The 25,112-nt window shown below is 35.1% G+C and overlaps 2 protein-coding genes and 1 pseudogene across 2 annotated transcripts; 1 reads left to right on the top strand and 2 right to left on the bottom strand.

Moving 5' to 3' along the window:
* Positions 1–2,235: 2,235 nt before the first annotated feature.
* On the top strand, positions 2,236–5,445 carry LOC120123188 (annotated as a pseudogene).
* A 647-nt stretch (positions 5,446–6,092) lies between these two features.
* On the bottom strand, positions 6,093–6,842 carry LOC120123166 (self-incompatibility protein S1-like). Its single transcript, XM_039142120.1, has one exon. The coding sequence runs from the start codon at positions 6,562–6,564 to the stop codon at positions 6,151–6,153; it is 414 nt and encodes a 137-aa protein (XP_038998051.1). The 5' UTR covers positions 6,565–6,842; the 3' UTR covers positions 6,093–6,150.
* A 5,823-nt stretch (positions 6,843–12,665) lies between these two features.
* Positions 12,666–13,019, bottom strand: LOC120123187. The gene has a single exon (XM_039142133.1). It carries the CDS (start codon positions 13,017–13,019, stop codon positions 12,666–12,668), a length of 354 nt encoding a protein of 117 aa, XP_038998064.1.
* Positions 13,020–25,112: the final 12,093 nt, after the last annotated feature.

Below are 25,112 nucleotides of genomic sequence, written 5' to 3'. Positions count from 1 at the left end.
TCAACTCCCATCGCCGAGCCTAAATATACCAAAAAAACCAGTCCCAGGCGCATGCCGCCGTGTAACTCTTTGGACACATTATTGTTCGAGATGAGATTCGGAATCTAACGTGATGTTAGGTAACTTATTGATAAGAGAATAGGAAAATAAGAAATTAAAAAAAAAAAATCAATTTCAGCAGCCACTTATCCAACAACTAGGTGCGTGACTTTAGCTCATCTTACACATTTTTGTAAAGAATTAAATTAAATACTATTAATAATTCTGATGGGTTCTCCAACTCAAACCCACATCAGATATATATATGTATATGAACTTGTAATAATAATATTCATGGGGATTTTTTCTACATCCATCAATCATTAATTTTTTTTTTTTTTTGAAAAACCCCTAAAAATGAAGAATCCCGATTTCAACTATAAACAGAAATGGACCGAGGGATGGTCGCCCAAAATATTAAATTCTTATATATTTTAGATTTTTTTATTGAAAATCTATTTTTTGCTATAAAATTTTATAAATTTACCTCTTAAAGTTTTATAAATTCATCTCTAACATAAAAGTATGAGTTCTTTGACTGTAAATAAAAATTCTAAAATGATTATATTAAAGAATTTAATGTTTTAAAAGTACAGACGCTATATGATCAAATTTGACAAATTTCGAAAGCATTCGTGTCATTATCCCTTAAATTTATCATATATTAACTTTTAAAAAACAATTTGTATGGGATGGGCGTGCCAAGGGTGTAAGCAATTTTTTAGTGGATGAAATCAGCATTTAGAATATATGGATGGCAGTCATACGTTTGGCTAATAGAATTAACATTTTCATTCAATTTCGATGACTAATCATCATCATTAATAGTATATTCTAAATCAACTATGTGGAGTCATCACCATCAGTTGCTGTAGATTTCAAATCGAAATTTGTTTTTGGGGGGGGGGAGCTATTAGATTATTATTACTATGGGTAAACTACATCAGATACCACCGAACGTTAAGTGTTGTATCGTTTACGTCACTGAACTTTCGATTTTGTCAATTATAACACTAAACTTTTCTTTCCGTTTCAATTATACCATTGAACTGTTAAATTATTAACGGCACAATCACGTGACTGATGGTTATTGACGTAAACAGCTCACTAAAATAACGTCATTTGATTTGGTTGTTAATGACTTAATGACCTAGTGATATAAATGAAATGAAAATCAAAGTTTAGTGTTATAAGTGAAAAATCGAAAGTTCAGTGGTATAAACAATACAACGCTTAAAGTTTAGTGATATCTGATGTAATTTACCCTATTATTATTATTATTATTATTATTATTATTAGGGTAAATTGTACGAATAGTCTTTGGTTTTTTGTTTGGACGACTTTGGTTACTAGTTCAAAAATTAAGTGTATTTGGTCCCTTGTGTTATATGATTTTAATCCCTCAAATGTTAACTCACATTAACCCTTAATGGAAGTCTGAGTTACAATTAATTAAAAATATAAAACGTGTCAAAAATAACGTATCGTCTTCTTCTCTTTAACATCCGGTTTTCATGCACTTCGAGAGGTGTTTCATCGCCAATTAGTTAACTAGATCAAACGAAACTAGACTCGGAATTCTGCGCGTTTTTGCTTGTTAGTTTCTGTCATAAGTTTTCTTTTGCTTCAAACCAATGTTGCCAAGAAGAAAACTCAATTTTCAAATCTTTTTCTAACTTCATATTCTTCTGCTCTTACATTCTTTCTAATCTTATCTACTTCTCTTATTTTATCTTTTTCTCTCCTTCATCTCTTTAAGATTTTTTGATTTCTTTCGCCGCTTTTTGTCACCACTTCCCTTTTGATTCCTGCATTATTTACGGTATTAAGTTCCCTAGTAGTCGACGATGAAAGTGATGACTTACCATGCTTGGAAGAGCTTGAAGCGTATAATTTCATGTATGAAATTACAACCATTGCAGAAATTAGAGAAAACACAGATGGAGTTTCGGAGATGGAAGTCATTGTTGATTGCTTACAAGCTGTTAATGAATTCGATTATGTTTCGGTTTACAATCAGAAAATATTGACAAGTGGTACTTACGATGAAGAATTAGAGGAGATTTCATGTCTGAAAATTATTCAGGTAAATGCTGTAATGAAGATCTTTGAAGTTTGAAGAGTTTTTGAAAGAAAAAAAAATGAGCTTGAAAACTTATCGCCTACGAAGGAAGAAAAAGATAGGAATCCAAGACAATGGAGAGTAAAGTAAGTGATCTTAAGGCTACAGTGGGAATTGAAAATGGTGGGGAGCTTGAAGACAAAACAATGGTGAATTCCCAAAGCGTTAACAACGAAACAACGGGGTTGAGTTATTTGGGGTCAATAAAGAAAGAAAAGGAATGGAAGAGGACATTGGCATGCAAGCTTTTCGAGGGGAGACACAAGGTGACGACATCTAATGGAGGTGGTGAGAGGATGGATTTGTTATGGTAAGTATATGAATAAGTTGAAGCTGAAAAGTGTTGGATAAAATAAAGGAAAGAAAGGTGGCAATGACATCAAAGACGATGAGGAGTCAGAAGGTCATTTATGTTGAATGAGGTAGACTTCAGATTCATCTCCTCTAAGATCATAGCAAGATATCATCTTTTCTAGTGGCATGCTTTTTATCTCTAATGTTGGCAGTAGCAGCAACAACACCGTGTTTGAAGAAAAAAATGATGACATCGTATTTTTAAAGAAATTTTAATTGTCACGTAATACTTTTGTTATTGGGTTAACATACATTAATAGTTGAATAACTTAAATTAGACGAATCGATAACGTGAGGGACCAAATGTGCTTTATTTTTAAATCGGTGACCAAAAGTAATCAGACAAAAAAACAAAAGGAGAGCATAATTTATCCTTATTATTATTTTATTGTTATTGTTGTAGGTAAAAATTGTTATTGTTCCCTGAGAAATTAAGCAGCAAGGTGTTGGCCCGGCCTGTTTTCCTAAATAAACCAGGTGAAGGATTCCGCGTTTGAACCCTAAACGTATAATTAAATTGTTTAATCAGACAATTAGTTAATAATGAAGGGTTAAATTTCTAACACAGTTTCTGGTACGCGGCGACTCGAGCGAAAGAAACAAGACAAAGAGAGCTTGGGCATGGCAGGAGAAGCCATGGCCTCCCAAGATCTCGAGAGCCATTTTGCAAAAGATCTTCAACTAATTTCTTCATGAATTCCAAGATTCCTCGACTCAAACAGTGCACAACCAAAGAACCAAAGCTGGGTTTTTTTCCCCTCAAAGATTCTTTGTAAAGTGGAGAGCTTTCATGTCTGATTTCTTTTTCTATTATTAGTAAAATGGTGAATCTGTAAGCGAAATGAGTGTTTCAGCAATGGGGTTCTGCTCTTCACTATGCTTCTGTCTTTTAATGAACCATCTGTCCCCAATTTTTTTCATTTTTACAATAACATGCCTTGTATGGTAATTGACTTTTCATTTTTTTAGAAAAGTAAACAAAATACATAAATAAACCTTTGAGAAGAGCCAATGGTCATGTATTTGTTTATTATGTTACTCATTTGTCACATACCGAGACCTGTTCTTTCCTCCTCTGGTTTAAATAGAGCGCATTTATTAGCAGGCCGTTGATCTAAGGAGCTCCCATAGCTTCACACTCCACCTAGTGTTGAGGTAAAAGTGGATGCTTACATTCCGACGTCGTTTCCGCTTGCTTCGTGGCTGATGAAGGTCTTTCAGGCTACCTAGAGGCGTGCTCCCAACATCACATGTTCGGCTAAGACGAATTATCCCGCTACAAAGCACGTTTATAGGATTGGTTGCAAGTTATTCTTACCCAGATTGTCGTGACAGCAGAGCGCAAAAGCATCTGCTGAACGCATTGTCCTGTTTTATGCAACAGGCTTGAGGAAGAAGTGATACTTGCATGTTAAGGAAATGGTAGTTACTTCGGGTTCGAGATCAGACCAATTTAAGATTTTTTCTGCTAAAGAGAACTCTCCGGTGGAGTCATCTTGGATTGCGCGCATGATGGAGGCCCAACAAAAGGGAAAAAGTGCTAAAGAACCAAAAGAAGAATTCAAGGTGACAACCTATTGGGAAGAGGCACAGCTAAAGTTATACAATAAGCGGGTACTTTGGGATTTCGGACATGTTCACCAAATAGCCGGAACCGAAGCTAGTGTCGAAGGAGGTGGCGGCGACTCTTCTTCCGGCGGGCATGGAGTTTTAGCCGGTAAAAAAGCAGGTGAGAAGAGACGAAAGAAGATGGAGAAGACAATCAGCTTGCAGGATCTCCGGCAGTACTTTGCAGGGAGTCTTAAAGATGCTGCTAAGAGTATTGGAGGTATGAAAACGTTTCATTATAGCTACAAGCCTTGTATTCTTGTCTTCATTTTTATTGAACGAAAACATTTTTCTGAAAATCATATAGCTCGAGTAAACGATCAGAAAACAGACAGAGTACCGAATACGTTCGAGTTGCTTACCGAGTTTATTCTATTGCAGTGTGCCCGACTACTTTGAAAAGGATATGCAGACAACATGGGATCAATCGATGGCTGTCTCGAAAAATTAAGAAGGTAGGCCACTCTTTAAGAAAGCTCCAAGGTGTTATTGATTCGGTTCAAGGTGCTGAGGGAGCCATTCACATAGGTTCGTTCTATTCAAGCTTCCCACAACTTAGCTCGCCAAACTTGACATCAGAACCGCAACTTGACAGCAACATGTTAATCCGAGGAGCTGCTGCGTCAAAATCTCGACTGTCTTCATCAAGTCAGAGCTCTGGTTCAAGTACTTGTTGTTCCACTGGAGCTAAACAGCAGAGTACCGGTATCAATACAGTGGAAGATCCTGGTGGAACACTAAAGAGCGTTCTCGGTGATGCTGAATTGCACTCCTTGAACCGTAAAACAATAGTTGAGCTTCCTAATTTCGAGACTCGACCTTGGTTCCCGAAAATGTTTGGCCGAAATATATCTGCTGAGGGCGCCTTGAGAGTGAAAGCTACGTTCGGAGAAGCTAAGATACAGTTCATCTTGCAACCAAGTTGGGGATTCATAGACATGCAACAAGAGATCATGAAACATTTTAACATGGAAGATATCGGCAAAATCAATCTCAAGTACTTGGATGACGACGATGAATGGGTTCTCTTGACGTGCGACGCCGACCTCCAGGAGTGCATAGATATATACAAATCAGCTCAGAGCCACACCATCCGAATCTCCCTTCATCAAACTTCTAATCCGAGTCTAGGAAGCTCGTCCGGTAGCAGTGCCACCATCAATTATGGTCCTTTTGGCGAGAGGCATCCGCCACCTCAAAGGTGCCGTTTTATGACCGAATCTTATCAAAGGAAGCCGTAGAATATAAGATGGAATCCAGATACACGAATTGTACAGACTCTGTATGCAATATAATAAAAGCGTAAGCACTGTGGGTGAAGATGACCGAGAGAGGATTGAGAATAATATTTGATGCCATATCATATGTTTGTATTTTAGGTTTACTGCAAAAAAATGATTCATTGAAGATTTGAAAGCAGTTTAACCCATCCTATGTTCATCTCTTCTAGTTTAAACGTTTGTGTAAATAGATTAAGATTCGGATGCGATTTTGATTCATTTATTATATGAACCCTTTTCACCTTATTATTCATAGTGTCATCCACTTTACTCAGTTTTCTTTCCTGCCATTTTTTAATGATGAATCTTACGTCTTGTCCATGTAAATATGAAGGTAAGTGATTGATTATTAGAAAATTAATTATGAGAGAACTAATGGCATAAAAAAACTAAGCCATTAATTGGATCTTTGAAATAATTTCATGATGATATGACATCAACCCGTTGGATCTTTGAAAGTCCACGTCATCAAATGACAACATCAAAATATACTCCGTTTCGACTCTTGGAATTGGATTTTTGGACGGCAAGATAGCACTTTGTATGGACTTTGGATACCCAAAACACCTAATTTTCCTATTTTGGGAAAAGAAAATTCCTCCTCTTTCAGAATATTTTATAACCAAACAAGGCGTTTCAGTATGCAAACATTCCTCAGCGTTTTTTTTTTGTATAAACAAGGCGATACAAGACAAGAGGTTGGTATTTGAAAAGCAACATGCATTATTTGAGAATTGATCAAAGCATTCAAGATGACCAGTTGTATGCAAATTCCCAGAACCCTGTTTGTCCATTCAGTCCGTAGATGCCTTCGCCCGAAACCAGCCAAGAACATTGACTCTGGCATCGAGCAAAGTCCCTCTGAAAGGAATACGAGTCAAAATGATATTGCTGCACCTCATCCCACCCAATATCACAGTAAAACAGCGTACTACCCCATACGTTGACGGTGAAATCCCATCCAAATTCGCTCCCATCGCCCACATTTTGCTGGCCGAGATCGGTATCTTTTGATTGGCAATGCAAGGTTAAGTTCTTTCCACTGCCCAATCTGTTCTTGATGCTTACATGCACTGCATCATCCGAATGAACTGAAGTGCAACAACTTAAAACTAGAAGAGTCACCAGAGCATTACCGAAAATTAGAGCTGAAGCTTGCATTTTTAGTATGGTATCGATAGGTGATGCCTAATGCTCTAATTTATTGCTCTCAACGTCTAAAGTAATCTGATAGCTAACAAACAAAATTTCATAGGGATTGCTGTGCTTTCCTTTCCCTATGCACAAATTGAGAGAAGATGACATTTCCATGATGACAAAACTAGTACATCTTGTTGAATCCAAGGCATAGTGGTTGAAGTCTCCAATGCCTAATAGAAGGTTGTCTTTGTTGCTATCCATGTGACCCATAATTTAATAATTTCTCAACCAAGTTCGTGACAAGTTTGAATTTTTTAAAAGAACAATATTTTTTATATTAATCACGTTATTATTTGATAAGGTTAATTAATTTGGGGAATTTTGTGAATAATAATAATAATAATGTTTGGACATGGTTTGCTTTTTTCAAAATAAATGCATGAATTTGACACCTCCTTATCTCATGGGACTAGGAAGTTACGTGACTATATTCCTCCTTCAATTCAGTTTTATTCACACCTCTTATGTTCTGTATTTAGATGTAAGATTGTAATCCAAGTAAAACAAAAACAAAATTGATAGCTATTATTGTTATTGTAATAACATAAAGATTATGATTTGAAGTGCAAACCAAACACACCTTCAGCTTTCATTTCATAAATCGCATGCCAAACGAAAAGCAAAATAAAAGTGACGCCATGAAAGGAAGCGTACGTACGTAATAACGTGGGTTAATCATGCCATGCATTGCTGCAATGGTGATGGTGGTGGTTAGATAGTGTTTACAGGGGTTCAAGTCCTGTACGAATTGGCTGCTACTGATGGGATGAGCTTGAAGGTTATGGTTGCTTACCGCTTCATGTTTGCCTCCGCTGTTGCCATCCCTCTTGCTCTCCTCGCTCAAAGGTTCCCTCCCTCCCTCTATTTCATCATGTTGATGTTTGGTTTTGTTTATACACAATCCACTCAATTTTTCAAATATAACTTTCTTTTTCCAAATTTTATATTATTTTGTACTAAATAATTTATTGAGTCCACTTGATTTAATATTCACTCATAACTCTACCGATAAATATGGTGGGTTCACTTAGGGTTTTACTCACATCAACAATGTGAAAATTATTACGTTGTTTTTGCACTTCGAGATGAAAAGATTGCAGTGTTTCTCTTTTGTTTGAAGGATTGAAATAGCTAGGTGTATATAAATATGTCCATATATGGTAATTAACCCTTTCTTTCATATGTGTGTGTGGTAATGAACATTAATGCGCAGGGAGAGGCCAAAGCTAACAGGGACTATAATACTTCAAGCACTTCTTAGTGGGTTACTTTGGTAAGCTTATTTTCGAATTCCAGGTTTATTAATAATTCATTAAACTAATTCCAAAGTTAATGATCCACCTTTCACGATTGAACGCATTCTCACATTTCCAAACCTCATCATCCGGGATGATAACAAATTGGGAGCACTCATTATATGTTTAGGGATAGTTATAATAATATTAATATATCTATATATTTCAATCATATCCCTGTTTATCAAATTTTATGTTGGGTTAGGTTTTGAGTTGGACACAACCTCCTTAAACTCGAGTTGAATAGGCTGGCGAGTGGAGGGGTATAATACTAAAGATTAGATTTGGATCAATCGAAAATATAAGAGTCTGTTTGGTTTTTGAAAATATATATTATTTTCGTTTCCATTTTCTTAGAAAATAGAAAACGTCGAAGAAAATGTATTTGGTCGTAAAATTAGAAAATGATTCTTGAAAATAAAAACAATAATAAGTGAAAATATGAAAACATAAAAAATATGTTTTAACTGTTTTCATTAAAATTATTTTGGAAATTTGAAAAAAAATAGAAAAACACTATATTCAAAATTTTTAATTTACATGAATTCAAATCTTTTTAATAATATTTTTTTAACTTAATGGTGTATGCAACCCTTAAACTTTTATAACATAGTCTATGAATTTTTACAATCAATTTGGTCATTAAGCTAAATTTTTTAATAATTTAATTTTGTAGTATTTTTATATTTAATATATTAATTATTTTAACAATTGTTTATACTTTAATTTTAAATTTAAATATTATTCTTAATTTATTTAAAATTAATTAAGTCCTTAAACATTTTAAAGAATCAAATAAACCCTAAAACTCAGTCTAAAAATCAATTAAGCCATCTACTACATCATTATCCATCATGTACTATCACAACATGATCGTGAACTATCACATCAATATTATAGATTATCATGTAAGCTTTGTGAATAGTCATGTAAACGTCGTGAGGGTTAATGTTTGATTCCGTTACTCAAAGGATTAGATTATTTTTTTTCTTAGTTAAAGGTCGTATTGAGTGTAAAAAAATCAAATACTACACTAGTTTATTCCAAAAGTTTGAAAGCCTTAAATTGTTGAATAATCGGGTAAAGAGAACGGAAAGAACACAAGAATTTTAATGAGGTTCAACAATGTGCTTACGTCCTCGGTGCCCTAGGCGGCGCTAGAATTTTTATTCAATATCTCATAGGTTTTGGTTACATTTCCTTTTATAATAAATAAACTCTGATACATATTTACAAAAATAACCCTATACTGTACCGATATATTTATGAGCCATACCTAACATAAATAACACCAAATATTTTTTATTTTAATGACACTTTTGTGTGCAATTGTTTATAACATTATTTTTATCTATTTTTTAATTAATTTAGTTGATGTCAAATATACATTATCATTATTATAAATTAAAATATTTTTTGTTACAAAATTTCTTATCAACTTTATTATTTTATAGTTGCATAACAGGCTATTAAATTTATGTAATGAAATTTTTAATAATTATATTTATTTAATAACTATTTATGCATTTTTATTTCTAAACAACAGATGTCAAATAAATTTTAATTATTTTTATTTCTTAATTGAAATTTTTATTTATATTAACCAAACATCTAATTTTAAAAAAATGGAAATCAAAATTATTTTCTAAAAATAAAAAATAGTAAACAAAACAGAAAATATTTTCTAGAACCAAACGGAGCCTAACTCACTTGTTCTCATCCACTGTGGAAGAGCAGTCTTGGCACTCCCAAAGTTTTGGGAAATTTACATTATACCTCTTAATTATTTTAGAAATTTATTAGGGTTTCTTAACTTTTTTAAGTACTCTTGAAGTCTTAAAAATCTTGCCCATCAAAATTGTTAAAAGAAATTCACTAAGCCTGCCCAATTTTTTTTTAAATCTCATTAAGTCCCTCCACTATTTTAATTTTTTTTGATTATATTACCAAAAATTTAAATTTTTTATTAGGCCTCTAAATTATAATATCAAGATTCACCACTACTAATAGTAATCATCAAAGCCTAACCCTAAAATCATTGAAAAAAACTGTTTTCAAATGAACAAATTACTAAGAATTAACAAAGATAAATTTCTCTGTGTTTCGTATTATATAGTGGCTCACTGTCTCAAAATTTGTACATAGAAGCAATGTCATTAACGTCTGCAACATTTGTGACTGCCATGAGTAACCTAATTCCAGCCATGAATTTCATTATAGTCGTCATCATTTGGAACATATCTCCTCAATCTTTAACTTCACTTCTCCAACATAAATTTTGTATCCATCTCAACCCGTATATAATTCATGGCATACAGGTTGGAAAAGGTAGGTTTGGAACAATGGCAAGGAAGACAAAGGTGTTGTGAACAATAACAGGACTAGGTGGAGCAATGGTATTCACATTATTCAAAGGACTACATATTAACATGGGGTCAGTCCAACTAGACCTTCTTTATCACCAGCACCATGGGTCTTCTTCTTCTGGTTCACATCCAATGTAACCTCAAAGACCCGACCTGGGAGTTACGATCGAACCTAGACGATCACATGTCGTATTCAAAGTTCTTTTCATATTTAAAATGCAATCCAAATTCATCTCAGTAAATAAGGACCATGTAACGGTAAAATACTGAAAATAACCATCATAAAAGTCCCTACGGTAAATATACAAAGAATGACATCGGGATACAAAATATCCATAATATAGATACCTAGGAAGTAATAAACACGTGTCACCCAAAATATAATAGAAAAGGCGTGAAGAAATATACAATAATACAAAACTAGAGAAAGATTAGTCCTCTTGATGCCAAGTTTGCTAGCCTACTGTCGGATAGTATCTGAAAAGGTAAAAATTAAAGAATGAGCTAAAAAAAAGCCCAGTGTGCTCTTGACATTGTATAAAAGCATACAAATAAAATACTTTGGTAAAAGTTACGTATAAAATAGGGTTTAAAAACATGAACACTACCCCCATCCGAACACCAAATGTGTAGGTTCCCCTGAACCATACACCCACCTGTACACCCAATAAGGACCTTAAACAGATAGTATAAGAGCCTGCGGTAAGGACTTATCATGTGCACAAAAAAAGTAAGAGGAGCCTGCAATAAGGTCTTACAAGTCATAGACTAAGCTTGAGATACTTCCTCCAATCAAAGCCCCCAATAATAGCAAAAGTGCATGTATTTGAGTAAGAATAGTAATTTTAACTATTTAAATATTAAAACATGCAACTTATCATAATCAGATACAAATATAGGGCAACCAGAGATCATGCTAGAAGCATTCGGTAATTCATATATAATGTGATCAAAATATAAATCTAAGAATTTTTAAATAGTTCAGACAGATAGTCAAAATAGTACTGGGACACCAATAGGAACACACCTGAACCGATCTGAGTAGTTTGGGACGATCACCTACTCTTGGGTCTTCCTATTGCGGTCAGTGGCAGTGCTAGATTCTATGAATCAGAATAACTGAAATAAGAACCCTAATTAAATAAGTAATAAACTTTAATAGAATAATTTACGGAAACCTACGAGTAACTCTTGAAGAACACAGATCGGACAATTCTGTGGGACGGGTAGTGCCAGACCTAGATGACCCTCGGTCAGGGGTATCTCGTGTACCTTCATAAAAATATAGCATCAGATTAATTCCATAATCAAATCCTGAATAAAAGTGTAGAAATGCTAAAAATAGTAAGCATTTTTTGATTAACATGCTCGATTCGTGGCTTTTGGATCAGAATTTAGCAAAACGAACCACAAAATCAAACTCAAGACATCGAAAAACTTTAAGAGAGAGGTTTTAAAAAAAATCAACGTCGATCAACAGTTAAAGTCAACAACGATAGTTAATAGTCAACAGCGATGGTCAACGGTCAAAGTCAACAACACGGCTCGACTTGGCTCAACTCAATCTGGTTCAGTTCGATTAGACCAGTTTGGTCCGATTTAGAAATAGACTGGTCTGATTGGGCCGGTTTGGTTGGGCTTAGGCCAAATGGATGTACGAGTCGGGTCGAATACAGTTTATGGGTCGGGTATGTGGGTTAGGTCGACACGTTTCTAGATGGTCCATCAGGCGGTGGACAAGCCCCGTACGTAGGGGCAACGCGTGGGAGCGCATGCGACGTCGTTTTGTGACAGGAAAAATATAAAAATCCTAAAAATTATTTTAAGGGATTTTGAGTCACTTTCCTAGCTCGTTCACCACGGTGAACGGCGGAGAGCCCGATTATGCTTTGTTGAAAACTTGTTTTGTGTCACCCCTCTGCACACTGATGATTTAAATGACAAAACAACCACTGTTGGACTCACAACAATGCAAGGAAAGTAATGGTATAAGTGGTGTCATTAACGGAGCTCCGATCGTCGATGAAATAACATTTAAAGATTTTAGAGAGAGAAAATATTAAAAATGGAAAATTGAATAGAGAAAGAGAACATTTCCCAAAAATGGAAATTTATAAGGAGAAAATGGAATTCTATACCCCAACAAAAAGAAAATAGTGTAATTACACCATTGGTCCTCTAAATTTAAAACTTTCAAATTTAGACCCAAAATTTATTAAAATTTCATTTTAGTCCCATAATTATAATTAAATTTCAATTTAGACCTTAAAATTTAAATTAAAAAAAAATTAATCCCTAATTTGGGGTGTGAAAACTCTCCCCCCTAAAAATAAATTTCGTCATCGAAATTTACTTGGTCTGAACAGATGCAAAAACTAAGCTCCATCGACTTTAATGTCTCCTAGGTAGCCTCTATAGGACCATAATTACTCCATTGAACTTTGACCATAGGGATCTGCCTATTTCGAAGAACTCTCTCATCCTTATCCAAAATCTGAACAGACTCTTCCTCATAGGACAAATCAGGTCTTAACTCTACATCATCAATCAGAGCAACATGACTCGGATCCGAACGGTATCGCCTTAGCATAGATACATGAAGAACATCATGAATGTGACTAAGTTGAGGAGGCATCTCAAGCTGATAATCAAAAGGTCTAACTCTCTTCAGAATACGATAAGGCTCAATGAACCTCGGACTCAACTTACCATTGTATCCAAATCTCAACACCTTCTTCCATGGAGATATTTTCATAAATACATGATCTCTAACCTCAAACTTGATATCCTTTCTCCTTTGGTCAATATAATATTTATGTCTATCAAAGGCCTCTTTCAGGTGATCATGAATCAATATGACAGTATCCTTAGTCTCCTAGACTAACTCTGGACCCAACGTCCTCATATCATGCAACTCAGTCCAACATATAGGAATACGACATTTATGCCCATACAGAACCTCGTAGCATATCCTTAAGAACCTGAACCACTCTCTTAGACTAATCATCATTCTGCGGATGAAAAGTTATACTGAAGTTTAAACAAACACCTAGAGCCTCATATAGAGCTTTCCAGAATCTAGAAGTAAATCTTGGGTCTCGATCCAAAATGATAGACAACAGAACACCATGAAGCCTGAAAATCTCATAAATATATAATCTAGCCAGCTTGTCCAAGGAATAATTAACCCATACAGGAATAAAATGAGCTGATTTGGTGAGTCGATTAACAATCATCCAGAAAAAATCCTTTTTAGGGGTCAAAGGTAACCTAGTCACAAAATCCATCGTAATGCGCTCTTATTTCCACTCTGGAATCATAATAGGCTGCAACAGACCAGACAAATGTTAATTCTCTACTTAGACCTACTGACAAGTCAGGCATATCGCCACCTAATTAGAAATATCTTCCTTCATACCAACCCAATAGTAACGCTAATTGAGATTCTTGTACATCTTGTCTCCACCAGGATGCATAGCATAAGGGCTATTATGGCCTCCTAAAGAACGGTCTGCCACAACTATTCATCCTTTGGAACTCTGTAATGACCATGGAAGCATAGAATACCATTATGAATAAGAGTATACTCCAAACTCGACCCTTGCTCAACTTGCTTTATAATGGTAATCAATGAGCTACCAAGCAACAACTTAGCCCTAATCTCGTCGGTTATGGTCAGCTTAACCTATAACTCTGCTGATAGACTGACATCATTATAAAAGCTCAACTTGGAAAATAAAACTCTAAGATTAGATAATGTCTTACGACTCAAGGCATCGACCACTATATTGGTCTTGCTCAAATAATACTCTATCACATAATCATAATCTTTTAGGAGCTCCAACCAGCTACACAAGCATATACTTCAAACTCTTATGGCTGGTATAGATATAACACTTCACTCCATATAGATAGTGTCTCCAGATCTTTAAAGTAAAAACCACTACAGCTAACTCGAAATCGTGGGTGGGGTAGTTTCACTTATACGACTTTAACTGACGAGACGCATAAGCTACAACCTTCCCTTCCAGAGTGAGAAGCGTCACTGTAAACTAAAAAATCCTTCCATGACTTAGGCTGAATCAACACTAGGGCTTCAGTCAAAATCGTCTTCAATTTCTCAACGCTAGACTGATGTATTTCAAACTAGACAAATGAGACATCCTTCCTCAATAGCTTCGTCAAAAGAGCCGCTACGATGAAGAAACCTCGATAAAACTACGGTAATAACTAGCTAAACCCAAGAAGCTATGAATCTATGATTCATTCTTGGGTTACTTCCAACTCAGAATAGCCTCTACTTTACTTGGATCCACCCGAATACCCTCAACATATACGATATGTTATAGAAAAGTCACCTTACTGAGCCAGAACTCATATTTGCTCAACTTGGCAAACAACTTATGCTCCCTTAAGGACTGTAGAACAATCCTAAAATGCTCATCATGATCTGCTTCGATCCGGGAATACACCAATATGTCGTCTATAAACACGACTACAAACTGGTCCAGATAAGGTCAAAACACCCTATTAATCAGGCCTATAAAAACAACAAGGGCATTGGTTAACCCGAATGACATCACACAGAACTCATAATGCCCATATCAAGTACGGAAAGTGGTCTTCGGGACGTCAGAATCTTTCACCTTGAGTTGGTAATAACCAGATCTTAAGTCTATCTTTGAAAAGATAGTGACTCCTCGGAACTGGTCAAACAAATCAGGGATCCTAGGTAGAGGATATTTGTTTTTAACTGTGAGCTTGTTTAGTTTCCTGTAATCAATACAGAGTCTCAATGTCCCATCTTTCTTTTTCAAAAAGAGAACCAGAGCACCTTATGATAAAACTCTAGGACGAATAATTCCTCTATCCAACAACTCTTGAAGTTAGACCTTCAGTTCCTTAAGCTCCTTAGGGGTCATACAGTAAGGAGCCATCGAAACTAAAGTTGAACCGGAATAGACTTAAATCTCAAACTTAACTTCTCTATCTGGTGGCAAACTAGGCAACTCCTCCAGAAAGACATCAGGAAATTTTTTAACGGTCTGAATTCTTTCTAAGTTCGATCGAGAACTCTTGGTATCCAAAATATAAATGAGGAATGCCTCAAAAGTCTTTCTGATAATCCTTTCAGCTACCAAGGTTGATATGACATTCGATAGGAACCCACGACATTCCCCAATAATCATTATCCTCCTGTTATCAAGAGTCTTCAAGATAGCTCTCTTGGTCTCACAGTTGAGAATAACTCGATGCTCATCCAGTCAATCCATTCCGAGAATCAAATCAAACTCTTCTAATTGCAACTCCATCAGATCCGCCAAAAAAACTCCACATGGATCTTTATAAGGCACCCTCTAAAAATTCAGTCTATATCAATAGATTGGTATGTGGGCTCAGAATTGTCACAGGACTCTCGATATTCCCAATCGGGATATCAAAACCCCTAGATATAGAACGTGATATATAGGAATGAGTAGATCTAGGATTAAATAAAGCAAAGTATGGAACTGAATGAATAAGAATAGTACCTGCAATCACATCAGGCTCCTCATTATCCTATCGACGTCGAGCAACATAAACCAAGCAAGTTGTATGGCCTCAATCCAAGTGTACCCCTGCTCTGAGAAGGTCAAACTTTACTAGCAATCCTATATCCTCTCGACTGACTACGACCCCCAGTTGGAGTCTGAACTGCACTCTGAGTACGAGTAGGAGTCTGAACTGATTTTTAAGATGTGGGAGTCGGCTATGGACAACCCTCTAAGAAATGGTCACTGGACCTACACCTGAAACAAATCCCCCATCCTCTTCGTGCACTCTCTAAAATGGAGTCTCCCACAATACTTACAAGTGGGCATCTGCGGTACTCCTGAAGAACCATCCTGACTAGAAGCTGGAACTATCAGAGTGGCTGACGTTGCAAGCCTCGAACTTACTCTACCTCTCTGAGAAGACTCACCCTACCTCTCTTATTGGGATGCACAAAAACGTCACTAGAACTAGAAGTTCTCCTAAATCAGTCTTTGTCTCAATCAGTGCCTCTGTTTCAGTTCCTCCTACGCTCTAAACCCACTCACTTTCTCTCCTCACCAGTCTTGGCTATCTCAAACAAGGTATCAAATTTCCTCTCTCTGTGGGTAGCAACCCGATCCTTGATATCATACATCAGTCTATTTTCGAACATCAAGCACCGATCTACCTCATCGTCCACCAACCCAGGGCATAACGACTCAGCCTGGTGAACTTAATCTCATAATCCATAATAGACATATTGTCGTAACCGGTTTTCGTCCGGGCACGAAATATTTATTTGGCGGGAAAATTGATGTGAATAAATGGTTTTGAAAATAATTTGAGAGTCGCCATCGGCCTTTTGGATCAGGTAGGTCGAATACCTAAAAATTATCTTTTAAAAGAGTTTAAAAAAACATCAATTAAAAAATGAACTGATCTGCGTTTATAACCAAAAATTCGTTCTTTTTAATAATAAAAAGGGATTCGTGGTCGGTTACGTTTAGGGAAGGATTAGCACCCCTACAACGCCCAAAATTGGTACTTTTTAATTATAAATTGTCTCTTATTATTAAAATTTAAAAATTCAAAAATATATTTAATTTATAATCCTATTATTTCAAAATTATATAAAAAATATTTATTTATTTAAAAATATCAGAAAAAAACTTCTAGGTGCCTTAAGACAGCTCTTTTCTTTGACATTGATAAATATTAATTTAAATAATATTGTTTAATTTTTAATTTTAAAATATCAGAATAGGACATCCAGTTATTTTAAGACTGTCCTTTTCTTTGATATTAAAAATAAATATTTAAAAATTACTATTTATTATATATATATTTATGAATACATAAAAATATTTTAAAAATATAAACAAATAAAATAAAAATACCACTAAAACAATATATATTTTAAAAGCAGTAAAATAAATGAAAACATATAAAATAAATGAATAAATTATAGTAAAAATAAAATTTAAAAATCTAATTTATAATTAATCAAAATTATAGGGATTAAACATGCTATTTCTTTATTTTATTTATTTAGTGACTAAAATAAAATTATTTAAAATTCGGATATTAGAATAAAATAAATTAAAAACATAAACTAGGGATTAAAATATTATTTATTAAAATTAAGGGATTAAATCTGTTATTTATCCTAAATATATTATTTTAATATAAAGGACTAAAATAAAAGAAATTAAAATTTAAGATCTGAATTAAAAGTATTATAAAATCGATTTAGTGACTAGAATGTAAAAATTACAAATTAGGAGGACAGCGGACGGGGTTTAACTATTATCTAATTACGCGCATAGTCCTTCCCGAAACGACGTCGTTCGGGAAGGCCTATAAAAGGTCCAAAACTGGCTGGCCCGAAGGGCCAGCTTCATTTCTTCATTTTCCTTCTCTCTCTCTTCTCTGAGAGAGAGAATTTTCTCTCGCTTCTCTCTAAAACAGAGAGAAGCCAGCCGGCCGGCAGCCGTCAGTCGGCGTTCGTCCGCCGTCAACCACCGCCGCCGGCCACCGTCTTCGGTGGCCGGAAAATTTTTTTTTTACATCGAAACGTAGATCGGACCGTCCTAATGATGGTTCCGATGATCTTTTCCTTTAAACGGCTCCCAATCGGAGCAAATCTAAAAAAATACCTTTGGTTTTTCGAAGGTTTTGGTGAGATCCGGCGGTCGGCTTCCTCGGTAAGTTTCTCTTCTTCCTTTTTCTTTCTTTTCTGGTTCTTTGCTGCTGAGATCGTTGGCAATAGTTTTTTTTTTCTCTGTATATATTTTTTTTCTCTGTGTTTGTGTTTCTGTTTCCGTCTTTTTTTTTTTCTCAGGTTCGGATAGCCACCACCGATGTGGCCGTCGGACCGGGTAATAGACTACCCTTCGGTGAGTCACCGGACTACCAGTGGTGACTCACTGCTAGAGTAGCAACGTGGGTGGCCATCTGGGTCTTCTGGAGGCTTCGATGGAGGCGTGGTGGAAGCTGGAACGTTGGTGTGGCGGTGGAGTCTTCTGGAAGCAGCAGCAGCGGCGGCCGCGTGGCCCTAGGGTATCATACCCTAGGGTTTGTGCTGGATGAGTGTGGGCCGTTGGATCTCTCAGATCCAACGGCTGTGATGAGGCGGCCGACTAGATTAGGGTTAGGAAACCCTAACTGAAACCCCCAAATGTTTAGGGTTTCTGGTTTGATCTGGACCGGTTCTGGTTTGTTTGTAACTGGGCCGGTCCATTTGTAATTGGCCTGTAATTAATTATTTATATATATTTAATATATATTTAATAATAATAATAATAATGATAATAATAATAATAATAATAGTAATAATAATAATAATAATAATAATAATAATAATAATTAATAATATGGATAAAAAAATTAGTATCTTTAGCTGCCACTCTTTGCTCATTCTTGTGTTAACAAGAATAGGGCAAAGATGAAAAGATAATAAAATTTTTTATCCATTTGACTTTACTTTGATCATAATGGAGATATTGAATAAATTCTTCTCTCTCTCCAAATGAGTTCTTCTTATTATGAACTTTCTGCTGGGGATGATGATGACCTCCTTTCTGTGATAGAGTCATTCAAAAGGTTGAATAAGCTCTTGATGAGTTCTTCTCATTATGAACTTTCTCTATAAAGGCTGATGCTAATCTATCTCCTTCTGTGATAGAATTATGCAAAAAGTTGAACAAGTTCTTCTTATTATGAACTTCTTCTTTCTTCTTCAGATGAGTTCTTCTCATTATGAACTTCTCTGGAAAAGATAATCCATCAATTGATGAATTCAGGCAAAAGGTTGAACAAATTCTTCTCATTATGAACTTCTTCTTCCTTCTTCAGATGAGTTCTTCTCATTATGAACTTTCTCTGGAAAAGGCTGATGCTAATCTATCTCCTTCTGTGATAGAATTATGCAAAAAGTTGAACAAGTTCTTCTTATTATGAACTTCTTCTTTCTTCTTCAGATGAGTTCTTCTCATTATGAATTTCTCTGGAAAAGATAATCCATCAATTGATGAATTCAGGCAAAAGGTTGAACAAATTCTTCTCATTATGAACTTCTTCTTCCTTCTTCAGATGAGTTCTTCTCATTATGAACTTTCTCTGGAAAAGGCTGATGCTAATCTATCTCCTTCTGTGATAGAATTATGCAAAAAGTTGAACAAGTTCTTCTTATTATGAACTTCTTCTTTCTTCTTCAGATGAGTTCTTCTCATTATGAACTTCTCTGGAAAAGATGATCCATCAAATGATGAATTCAGGCAAAAGGTTGAACAAATTCTTCTCATTATGAACTTCTTCTTCCTTCTTCAGATGATTTCTTCTCATTATGAACTTCTCTGGAAAAGATAATCCATCAATTGATGAATTCAGGCAAAAGGTTGAACAAATTCTTCTCATTATGAACTTCTTCTTCCTTCTTCAGATGAGTTCTTCTCATTATGAACTTTCTCTGGAAAAGGCTGATGCTAATCTATCTCCTTCTGTGATAGAATTATGCAAAAAGTTGAACAAGTTCTTCTTATTATGAACTTCTTCTTTCTTCTTCAGATGAGTTCTTCTCATTATGAACTTCTCTGGAAAAGATAATCCATCAATTGATGAATTCAGGCAAAGGTTGAACAATTCTTCTCATTATGAACTTCTCTTCTTCTTCAGATGAGTTCTTCTCATTATGAACTTCTCTGGAAAAGATAATCCATCAATTGATGAATTCAGGCAAAAGGTTGAACAAATTCTTCTCATTATGAACTTCTTCTTCCTTCTTCAGATGAGTTCTTCTCATTATGAACTTTCTCTGGAAAAGGCTGATGCTAATCTATCTCCTTCTGTGATAGAATTATGCAAAAATTTGAACAAGTTCTTTCTTATTATGAACTTCTTCTTTCTTCTTCAGATGAGTTCTTCTCATTATGAACTTCTCTGGAAAAGATAATCCATCAATTGATGAATTCAGGCAAAAGGTTGAACAAATTCTTCTCATTATGAACTTCTTCTTCCTTCTTCAGATGAGTTCTTCTCATTATGAACTTCTCTGGAAAAGATGATCCATCAAATGATGAATTCAGGCAAAAGGTTGAACAAATTCTTCTCATTATGAACTTCTTCTTCCTTCTTCAGATGAGTTCTTCTCATTATGAACTTCTCTGGAAAAGATAATCCATCAATTGATGAATTCAGGCAAAAGGTTGAACAAATTCTTCTCATTATGAACTTCTTCTTCCTTCTTCAGATGAGTTCTTCTCATTATGAACTTTCTCTGGAAAAGATGATCCATCAAGTGGTGAATTCGAAATCTTTGCTAAAATCTTTGAAATTTCTGTTAAAAATTCAACAAGAATAAAAATGAATGAAAATGCATCTATTTTTACAAATGCCTAAATATGATGAATGAATATTAAGTTGTTTTATTTTAGACTGGTGAATTGAGTATTTCTTCAATTGTAAAAACCCAATAGATCTGTCTTCTTCAAATCAGAGAATCTATCATCTTTGACAAATGTAGATGTAGATATAATGTCACAAAACCTCTTGAGAATAAAACTCAATAGTATAAGCTCTTGAAAAGCTTGCATTCAGGCAACATGTTGATTCTGATAACAACTCATCTGATTATGAAGTGACCTTTCAAGATGATTTCACAGATATCGATAGTTCTTCTAATACCGAGAAATCTTGACTTCTGATTCTGATGAAGAGAATAAACTGTTATACTTGACAAAAATGTGATTCTCAGAGGCTGAAACTTCAAATAGCTTTCTTCCGGTAAAAGATGGGAAGCCATTATGTGATGATCCCAGTTACAAGCAAAGGCGAAACTTGTGCTATGATTTTTGGGAAAGGAATAAGCAAAAGAAGCTTGAAAAGAAACTTCTTAATGAAGACGATCATGCAGTTCATCTTTTAATTCTAATGATTGGTTCTGTAGTTCTTACCAAACCAGATCAGATAACTCAAAGAACACTTCCAAAAGATGCTATGAACACATTCATCTTCCAAATTCAATGATTGGTTCTGTCCAATCAGATCAGATAACTCAAAGAACACTTCCAGAAGATGCTATGAGCATATTCATCTTCCCAATTCAATGATTGGTTCTGCTAAACCAGATCAGATAACTCAAAGAACACTTCCAGAAGATGCTATTAACAAATTCATCTTCTAAATTCAATGATTGGTTCTGTCCAACCAGATCAGATAACTCAAAGAACACTTCCAGAAGATGCTATGAGCACATTCATCTTCCCAATTCAATGATTGGTTCTGCTAAACCAGGTCAGATAACTCAAAGAACACTTCCAGAAGATGCTATTAACAAATTCATCTTCTAAATTCAATGATTGGTTCTGTCCAACCAGATCAGATAACTCAAAGAACACTTCCAGAAGATGCTATGAACAAATTCATCTTCCAAATTCAATGATTGGTTCTGCCAAACCAGATCAGATAACTCAAAGAACACTTCCAGAAGATGCTATGAGCACATTCATCTTCCAAATTCAATGATTGGTTCTGCTAAACCAAATCAGATAACTCAAAGAACACTTCCAGAAGATGCTATGAACAAATTCATCTTCTAAATTCAATGATTGGTTCTGTCCAACCAGATCAAATAACTCAAAGATTACTTCCAGAAGATGCTATTGGCAAATTCATCTTCTAAATTCAATGATTGTTCTGTCCAACCTGATCAGATAACTCAAAGAACACTTCCAGAAGATGCTATTGGCAAATTCATCTTTCAGTTAATGTTTGGACTAGGATATCACAATACTTATTTGATGTAGAGCCAGAATTTGTAGATTCGAAGTATTTCCATGCTACTACACTGAAAAGGGCTATATTCATAATTCTGCCAATTAAGAACAGATTTTCTCTTATTTTGCTTCCTCCATGTGCTGATGCTTTTCCATTGACAAAGAAATGATGGCTTTCATGTGATCCAAGAACAAAGTTGAACTGTTTATAAACATGTACATGACGTCTCAAATTGACAGAAAGGATCTATAAGGTTCTTGAAGCTTATGACAATGAGCCACCTTCAAGTGTCCAGAAGTATGTTCTTAATGAGTGCTGAAAATGGAATCTAGTATGGGTTGGAAGGAATAAAGTTGCTCCACTTGAACCTGATGAGGTGGAAATACTTCTAGGTTTCCTTAAAAACCATACACAAGAATCTGTATAGAGATATGTTTCCCAGTGATATCAATGTCTTGTTTCTTTTTGCTGGAATCAAAGCTACAAAGGTTGCCTTCTACTGTCTTAGTATATTTTTGAAAACAGATGTGCAAGACCTAAATGGTGATCGATTGGAGCAATTGATGAGTAGAATTGTCAAATTCGACCTTGTTCAAGATGGTGATGATTTGCTTACTTTGTATTCCATGTATTTAAACGTATTAACATAAAGTGATATTCAGAAATCTTTAAATTATTTCAAAATTATGTTAATTCAATAAAAGAATAAATTGAATTTTCAAAAATAAATTGAATCTCAAATAAATTGAACTTGAAATAAATAGAATTGTATTCAAAGTTATGGCAAGCATAAGAATGATAAAAATTCAAATGTCTCAACAAATTATAAGCATAAGTATTTCTAAATTAATCAAGTTGACACAATTTAGAGTAATGATGTAAGCTTTTGTCTGGAAGATCTCAAATGTTGTCGAAATGCTTGTAGATGTGAAGTTTCTTCCAAACTGTCAAAATCTTAAGAGAGTTCAATTGTCAGATGCCTAATATCAACCTGCATTTGAGCCGCCTTTTCAGGTTTTCAACTCAAATCCTTCCTTTGGTTACAAGATGCCCTTTGCGGGTTTTCACCTTAACCCCCCTTTTTTCTTTTTCTGTTTTTTTCTCTTTTTTTCTTTTTTCTTTTTCTTTTTTTTCCTTTTCCTTTTTCTTTCTTTTCTTCAAGCATAATATTTCTTGACAGAATCCGAGTTTATTGGATTTCTCAGAATTTTTCCATCCATTTCTGCCAAGATCAACGCTCCTCCGGAAAAGGCCTTTTTCACAACGTATGGCCCTTCCCAATTAGGCATCCATTTACCACGGAAATCTTTATGTATAGGCAAACTCTTTTTTAGTACTAGATCACCTTCTTGGAATTCTCTTGGATGTACTTTTTTGTCATGAGACTTCATCATCCGTTTTTGATACATCTGTCCATGGCAAATAGCTTTCAATCTTTTCTCCTCAATAAGGTTCAATTGATCAAATCTAGCTTGGATCCATTCGGATTCATCCAATTTTATTTCTCTCAATATTCGAAGCGATGGAATCTCAACTTCAATTGGTAAGACTGCTTCCATCCCATAGACTAAAGAAAAAGGCGTTGCCCCAGTAGATGTTCTAACAGTAGTTCGGTATGCATATAGAGCAAAAGGTAACTTTTCGTGCCAATCTTTGTAAGTTTCAGTAGTCTTTGTAATAATTCTCTTGATGTTCTTATTTGCTGCTTCAACTGCCCCATTCATCTTTGGACGATATGCCACTGAATTTGAATGTTTGATCTTAAACTGTGCACAAAGTTCGGTCATCATTTTGTTGTTCAGGTTCAGAGCATTATCTGTAATGATCCTTTCTGGTAGGCCATACCGGCAAACTATCTCTTTCTTTATGAATTTGCAGACTGTGGATCTCTTAATATTAGTATATGAAGCAGCTTCAACCTATTTGGTAAAATAATCAATTGCCACAAGGATGAAACAATGTCCATTCGATGCTTTTGGTGTGATTGCCCCAATGACATCTATTCCCCACATAGAAAATGGCCAGGGTGCTGTCATTACATGTAAAGGAGATGGGGGTACATGAATCTTGTCTGCATATATCTGGCATTTATGACATTTCCTTGCATAATCAATGCAATCTGTGTACATAGTAGCCCAATAGTATCCATATCTCATTATTTTTCTGGCCATGGAAAGACCATTTGCATGTGTTCCACATATTCCACTGTGTACTTCTTTAATGACGTTTCGAGCTTCGCTGGTATTTAAACATCTCAATAGCATTTGATCATTGCTTCTTCTATACATAATCTCTCCATCAAGAAAATATCCAGCAGCCATTCTTCTCAAGGTTCTTTTATCAATTTCCGATGCATTTGGTGGATAACTTTGATTTTTGATATATTGCAAGATATCATGATACCATGGTTTACCATCTACCTCTTCTTCCACACTATAACAATGTGCAGGAATTTCATATACTTGCATTTTGATTGGCATCATATCAACTTTCTTAGTTGCTTGAAACATAGCAGCTAATGTAGCCAAAGCATCTGCCATTTGATTTTCTTCTCGAGGGAGATAATTGAAGGTAACTTTCTCAAATTCCTTCACTAATTCAAGGGTAAAATTTCTGTATTCCAACAATTTGGGATCTTTTGTTTCCCATTCTCCTCGCAATTGATACACCACCAAAGATGAATCTCCAAATATCTTGAGAAATTTGATTTTTCTTTCTATAGCTGCTTTCAATCCCATGACACAAGCTTCATATTCCGCCATATTATTGGTGCAAAAGAACTCCAGTCTACTCGTAAAGGGATAATAAACATTTTCTGGAGAAATTAACACTGCCCCAATTCCTCGTCCCAAAGCATTAGATGCTCCGTCAAAATAAAGCTTCCAAGTTGCAAATTCATCATTTGTTCTGACTTCTTCATTCATGGATATGCACAACAGATCTTCATCGGGAAAATTGAAGTTCAAAGGCTGATAATCATTTGATACACGACTGGCCAGAAAATCAGCTATGACACTTCCTTTTATCGCTTTTTGGTTGACATATACAATATCAAACTCAG

The sequence above is a fragment of the Hibiscus syriacus genome, unplaced genomic scaffold (assembly GCF_006381635.1).
Source record: "Hibiscus syriacus cultivar Baekdansim isolate YM2019G1 unplaced genomic scaffold, ASM638163v2 tig00110391_pilon, whole genome shotgun sequence".
Lineage (NCBI taxonomy): Eukaryota > Viridiplantae > Streptophyta > Magnoliopsida > Malvales > Malvaceae > Hibiscus > Hibiscus syriacus.
Note: the sequence above shows the minus strand (reverse complement) of the source record. Positions and strands in the feature narration are given on the sequence as shown.

Bases quoted from the DNA above. Each gene is read 5' to 3' on its own strand.
- LOC120123166 (XM_039142120.1), bottom strand. From the start codon at position 6,564: ATGCAAGCTTCAGCTCTAATTTTCGGTAATGCTCTGGTGACTCTTCTA.
- LOC120123187 (XM_039142133.1), bottom strand. From the start codon at position 13,019: ATGAAAATATCTCCATGGAAGAAGGTGTTGAGATTTGGATACAATGGT.